Genomic DNA, 7115 nt, shown 5'->3' with positions numbered 1-7115 from the left:
TTGTTTTTATTTACAATTTACACATCATGCCAACTTCACTGGTTTTGGGGTTGTATATGTGGGGTATATAAACTCAGAAATAATTTCCATTTTGGTGAGAAGTATTCTTCCGAGAATAGATTAATCTCTCTATGACCACTGATTTAAATGACTTTTACATTTCTTCAGTTTATTCCGAATATTCATGTTTTCTAAATTAGATTACAAAACACATTTTTAACCCAAATAGGTGAAATTAGATAATCTCCCACGGCACACCAGACTGCCACACCAAAGTGGGCTGGCTCAGGGCGGGGGACAGAGTAAAACAACCTGCACTGAGCCTAGTCTATAAAATCCGTTACACCTCCCTGATACCGAAGTACATGTCAAACTACTTCCATAATGTAAATGACCGCCACAACCACAACACCAGGGGGAGCTCCTTCTATTCCACATCAATATGGAATGCACTCCCAACAGGTGTAAAAGAAAGTGCTCCTCCTTCAAAACCGCACTAAAAGAACACCTCCAGGCAACTACAACCCTAGACTAACACCCTCCCCCCACCACATCCCACCTCCCCGGATTGTAAATAATCAAATGTAAATAATCAAATGTATACTTGTTCTTATGCTTTCTGAGCTCACTATGTTCACTGCTGGCTGTACATATCCTCTCAAGTCAGACCTACACTGTTACAATGTCCATTTCTCAGATGATATAATTGTTGATGACTGAAGTGCTGATATCAACCAAACCTAATAAAACCAAATAGATTGGTAGAATTCATTAGCCATTGGCGTATGAAGAAGAGTTTTTCCGCCTGAACTGGTGACCCGGAAGCTAATTTATTTTGAAAGGCTCATGGGCGGGCTCGTTTACTTCCGCGTTCAGTGTGGTTCCTATGGTAACCATTGCAAACACATGCCTTACGTTTGCTTCGTCTTCGTGTGAAAAGTGTATTTGCCGAAGTTTTAAAAGGTCTAAAAAGTTGTAATGGCCGCCCCGGAGCCTTCTTCTGTGAACCACGAGCCTCCCATCGACGTCCTGACCGTGTTCAGCGGCTCTTCCCCGGAGGACGTATCGCACGCCCGGAAGCTGTGGAGCTCCTTGTGCATGGTGCCCCCGCTGGAGTCCCGCCTGGTGTCGGCGGACATCCCGCAGAGGTTACCGGTGTCCCGGCCGGGGCGAAACGTCCACTCGGAGCCCTACATCCCGGAGCCGCCGAACCCAGACGCGGTGCAGCGGCGGCTGGAGGAGCGGCAGAAGTACATGTCCATGGCCGCCCAGAGGAAGGAGACCCTGGCTCTGTTACGAAGGCAAAGGGAACAGAGGATCCAGAAGGAGCTGCTGTCGGCGGCCTTCAGGCCCAAACCCCCTAAAGACAAAGTGTCCCAGGATGAGACCTCAGAGGCGGACATGGACAAGGAGCTGGTCAGACAACTTGACTGACCCACACAGGTTAGAGGCCCTGAACGCACCACATGACATACACCACTTGGCATAGGTGTCAAACTCAAGGCTCTGGGGCCAGATCTGATCCACAGAGCCTGGAAATAGTATTCTTCAATAAATTCCTTTATCTTTTCTCACTAAATGTATTTGTTCAGTCCATCTAATTGCATATTTTTTAAACTTTAATATTTTCTAAAAAAGGCAACAAATCATACATTCCAACCATTTTTTGTTAAAATAAAAATAAATACTTAAATATCTGCTTGACTTGTGATTTCACAGTAAGTTATCCATCAAATTGTACACTGTAAAGACAAACATAGATTTTTCTGCAAAATTCTGGTGAATGAGCTGCCATTTTTTCCCCGCAAAAACCCTGTTTTTACTGTTTTTACATTTAGAGTAATACAACGTAAAAATTACATCCATATATTTTATGGTAAAAAACTGTGAGGTCAGTGACCAGAATTTGACTCTAAAACAAAAAACAAACTGTATAGTTTTCCATTTACAATAATATGCTATAAAAACACTGTGCATTTTTCAGTACAATTGTCAGTTGTTTACCATTAAAAAACAGTGGTACCGATTTTCCATTTACAGTAATATGCTGTAAAAACAGCATAATATAATCTAAATACATCTTTTTTACAGTGTACGTAAAAAAAATGTAATGCACAGGCCAGTGCCTCTCAAAGTACCACCATAATGACCAAGATTAAAATACAGTAGTGTGGTAGGCCTAAGTATTCATTAAAAACAAGGCAGAGGTTTTATTTAACAAGTATATGTAATATTGTTGGCCACTGTTAAACAGTTTGAACAGTAACACTGTGCGGAGCCCACGTACCACTAGTGGTACACATACTACAGTTTGAGAATCACTAGCATAGGCAATTGTGTAATAATAGCTGTGTCTATTCAACTGGCGGCCCGGGGACCAAATCCGGTCCAAAAAATGACGTCATTCCGGCCCCCGAGTTCAGTTTAATAATTGGGAGACAAAGATTTTTGCAGCAAACTCCTAAAAAGGCTTGAGTGCTCCTGTTGTCTATAGCAGTGGTCCTCAAATGGGGGTACGTGTACCCCTGGGGGTACTTGAAGGTATGCCAAGGGGTACGGGAGATTTTTTTAAAAATGTCTGTCAAAAAGAACCGTGAAAAGAAATGCAACAATGCAATATTCAGTGTTGACAGCTAGATTTGTTGTGGACATGTTCCATAAATATTGATGTTAAAGATTTCTTTTTTTGTGAAGAAATGTTTAGAATTAAGTTCATGAATCCAGATGGATCTCTATTACAATCCCCAAAGAGGGCACTTTAAGTTGATGATTACTTCTATGTGTAGAAATCTTTATTTATAATTGAATCACTTGTTTATTTTTCAACAAGTTTTTAGTTATTTTTATATCTTTTTTTCCAAATAGTTCAAGAAAGACCACAACAAATGAGCAATATTTTGCACTGTTATACAATTTAATAAATCAGAAACTGATGACATAGTGCTGTATTTTAGTTTTTTATCTCTTTTTTTTCCAACCAAAAATGCTTTGCTCTGATTAGGGGGTACTTGAATTTAAAAAATGTTAACAGGGGGTACATCACTGAAAAAAGGTTGAGAACCACTGGTCTAGAGGAACTTGGACCTCTGTAAACACACCGGGACATCCTAGCATTGACATTTGAACTATACTTGTAATTTACATAACCGAGGCGTTCCTCAAGGCACCCCTTTAAGTCCTCTCCGTTTTGGCAGGTACACATTTTTTTCATAATGTAATTTATGTAACTAAGGTGTTGCTCTAGCTTGTTTACTTCAGATGCAGCCAGTAGTCTTTTTTTAAAAATTATATATACTAGCAGTGTTCCTCAGGGTTCCATTTTAGGTCCTCTCTTTTTTTCATCAGTTCAGTAAAAAAAACCTTTTGTTTTGCAGCAGATTCTTAAACATAAGTGCTGTCATAGAGATGATCTTTGACTACCTTAAAAACAACAGAGCACTCTAGTAAAAGGACGTTGTTTCTCAAGGAATATACAAAATAAGACTAATAGTGAAGGGAAAAGTCCGGCCCCTCACTCCTTAGCTTTGTGGCCCCCAAAACACCTTAGTTGAATATCTTAAATTCATAGGCTATTAACTGTTACCCGTTGTGTGGTATTTTGTCATTAATAAACAGTGCAACAATTCCAAATTATAATAGAGTCTCTTGGAATATATAATTAAAAAAATGGAAAAATACTATTAAGAAATAAAGACAAAGAAAAAAGTGGACACAAAGTCTTTATTGGGAGTTCATGTGAAACCTGCCAGCTTTCCTTTGGGCAACAGGGGGCGACATAAGTGCATGGAAAACTCTAGAAGACGTCACTACTCACTTCTAATAACTCTTTAATAGTCCAACAGTAAGATTTACAAAGGAACTCCATACAAAATGATTTAATGTAACCTCAGGGTTTAAGAGAATAAATAAAAGAACACGCAAGTCTGATTGAATTTCTGTCAAACCAAATGATCCTTCTTGGTTTATGAGTAAACATTTTCCTAACAATGTTGTGGGCCATATTCCTACCTCATATCACAGATAATGTTCCTATTCTGCACCTTCTCATTTAAGTGCTACAGTGTTTTATAGTTATTGTGTATTACCTGACAGGAATGGTGATATACTGTAGCTGTGAGCCTAATAGTGCATTTTCTCTGAATACTTCCCGATGAGGCGCAGTTACAAGCAGCACGACATGACTTTTACTTCCCATAATAGGACAAGAAAAGACTGACTGTTGATTTTTCCAAACTGTTATCTCGCTTTATCCAATCCTGATTAATCCTGATCCTAATTCCCCCATGAAAGTCGTCCGCCAGCCCAAAGTTGGTGCTGTGGTTTCACTCCACAGTTCAGCTCCGGATCATATATATATATTAAAAAAAAAGCCTATAAGCCATTTTCCATGCGGATTGGACGGATTCCACTGATAAAAAGGCACTCGCAGTGTGGAAAAAGTCCAAATATGCCCTGAATTCTTCACACATGCTCTGCACACACTACATACCACAAAAAAGTAACCTTATGTGTTGTCTTCTTGTTTTTTCCACAATGATTTTCCTCTTTTCTGACTTATAAATGTTGTTACAACTTGTGTTAAACAATGCAAAAGCATCAACTCATAAGGTTAATGCATTTATGCGTGAGCTCGCATGCAGTTTTGGATGCCTCTGAACACTTTGTTTTGCAGTCTTCTTTAACAGTGGGCAATTTGGGACATCACAGATTGAGGGACATACTAATATGCGAGGCTGGTCAATTAATCACATTTTGATTTTGATTCTGGCGTCCCACAATCAGGAAAATGTTGTAATTGAAAAATGCGGTTAATGGGCTTGCAAACTCCTGAGCTTGTAACGGTGAAACGACAAAACCCTAAACCAGTGAAGTTGGCACTTTGTGTAAATGGTAAATAAAAACAGAATACAATAATTTGCAAATCCTTTTCAACCTATATTCAATTGAATAGACTGCAAAGACAATATACTTAACGTTCGAACTGGAAGACGTTGTTATTTTTTGCAAATATTAGCTCATTTGGAATTTGATGCCTGCAACTTGTTTAAAAAAAGCTGGCACAAGTGGAAAAAAAGACTGAGAAAGTTGAGGAATGCTCATCAAACACTTATTTGGAACATCCCACAGGTGAACAGGCTAATTGGGAACAGGTGGGTGCCATGATTGGGTATAAAAGCAGCTTCCATGAAATGCACAGTCATTCACAAACAAGGATGGGGCGAGGGTCACCACTTTGTCAACAAACGCCTGAGCAAATTGTTTAAGAACATTCCTCAACAAGTTATTGCAAGGAATTTAGGGATTTCACCATCTACGGTTCGTAATATCATCAAAAGGTTCAGATAATCTGGAGAAATCACTGCACATAAGCAGCAAGGCTGAAAACCAACATTGAATGCTTGTGACCTTCGATCCCACAGGTGGTACTGCATCAAAATGCGACATCAGTGTGTAAAGGATATCACCACATGGACTCAGGAACACTTCAGAAAACCACTGTCAGTAACTACAGTTCGTCGCTACATCTGTAAGTGCCAGTTAAAACTCTACTATGCAAAGTCAAAGCCATTTATCAACAACACCCAGAAATGCCGCCAGCTTCGCTGGGTCCAAGCTCATCTAAGATGGACTGATGCAATTGAATATAAGTTGTAAAGGATTTGCAAATCATTGTATTCTGTTTTTAGTTACGAATTACACAACGTGCCAACTTCACTGGTTTTGGGTTTTGTAGAAGTTTTGGATTTCACCATGGTTGGGACATTTTTATTTGACACAGCGCTTGTACGTCTTATCAATAAACACTGAACTCAACAAAAAAAGTAAGGCATATGATTTCCGTACAATTGGCCAATAAAACAAAATCTGCTGTCAAACGCAGAATATCAGGATAATTGACTTAAATGGGAGTGAAATGTTGTCATTGTGAGGAAAATTAACATTTGTTTGGGAAAATAATGTGTCCAATCATCCCCATCTCACTTCTTAAACTAAACAATGTGGAGAGGGCCACTTAAAACCTGGAAGCTAAAGCTAGCAAGAACAATCCATACACCCGCAACACATCTCATCTTCTTGTGTTGTTGTGAACGACATCATGGATGTAAGATCAACGTCCAAAAAAACTGTCATTGCTCAAAAAATAATAGTGAATTAAAAGCAATGGTGTTATGAATGATTTAAGGCTCCAATTACTTTACATCCAATATTCCACTCTGAAAACCTTTTGGGGGGAAATGTTGCATATTTTGTGTTTTTGCCTAAAAAAACAGATTTTATTTGACAAAAAGGGCAAAAAACCTTGATATATATGTTTAATGTATATGTTGTGTATATATATATATATATATATATATATATATATATATATATATATATATATATATATATATATATATATATATATATATATATATATATATATATATATATATATATATATATAATATAAATATATATATATATATATATATATAATATAAATATGCATGTACACATATACGTATATATGTATACATGTATATACATACATATGTATATATACATATGTATATATATATATGTATATATATATGTATATATACATATGTATATATATATATATGTATATATGTGTATATATATATATACATATACATATATGTATATGTATATATATATATATATATATATATATATATATATATATATAGGTATATATATATATATATAGGTATATATATATATATATATATATATATATATATATATATATATATATATATATATATATATATATATATATATATATGTATATATATATACCTCTCTTTGTTTATTATGCCTATTTTCGTCAGTGGCCTAGTGGTTAGAGTGTCCGCCCTGAGATCGGTAGGTTGTGAGTTCAAACCCCGGCCGAGTCATACCAAAGACTATAAAAATGGGACCCATTACCTCCCTGCTTGGCACTTAACATCAAGTGTTGGAATTGGGGATTAAATCACCAAAAATGATTCCCGGGCGTGGCCACCGCTGCTGCTCACTGCTCCCCTCACCTCCCAGGGGGTGATCAAGGCTGATGGGTCAAATGCAGAGAATAATTTCGCCACACTTAGTGTGTGTGTGACAATCATTGG

At 37.2% G+C, this 7115-nt stretch overlaps 1 protein-coding gene across 4 annotated transcripts in view; it reads left to right on the top strand.

Annotated features, from left to right (window-relative positions):
- Positions 1-823: 823 nt before the first annotated feature.
- The window catches only part of hoatz (HOATZ cilia and flagella associated protein), an 89663-nt gene continuing 83371 nt past the window's right edge, over positions 824-7115 (top strand). For 3 of the 4 annotated variants that reach the window (XM_062050300.1, XM_062050299.1, XM_062050298.1), the window contains exon 1: positions 824-1443. In XM_062050300.1, the coding sequence (XP_061906284.1) occupies positions 979-1434 (456 nt within the window). In that variant the 5' untranslated portion in view covers positions 824-978 and the 3' untranslated portion in view covers positions 1435-1443. Of the gene's footprint in view, positions 1444-5420; positions 5750-7115 lie in introns of those variants that run through there. The other variant, XM_062050297.1, reaches the window with a different exon arrangement.

The sequence above is a fragment of the Entelurus aequoreus genome, linkage group LG06 (genome assembly GCF_033978785.1).
Source record: "Entelurus aequoreus isolate RoL-2023_Sb linkage group LG06, RoL_Eaeq_v1.1, whole genome shotgun sequence".
NCBI classification, from domain to species: domain Eukaryota; kingdom Metazoa; phylum Chordata; class Actinopteri; order Syngnathiformes; family Syngnathidae; genus Entelurus; species Entelurus aequoreus.
This window is presented reverse-complemented; position numbering and strand designations above follow the sequence as displayed.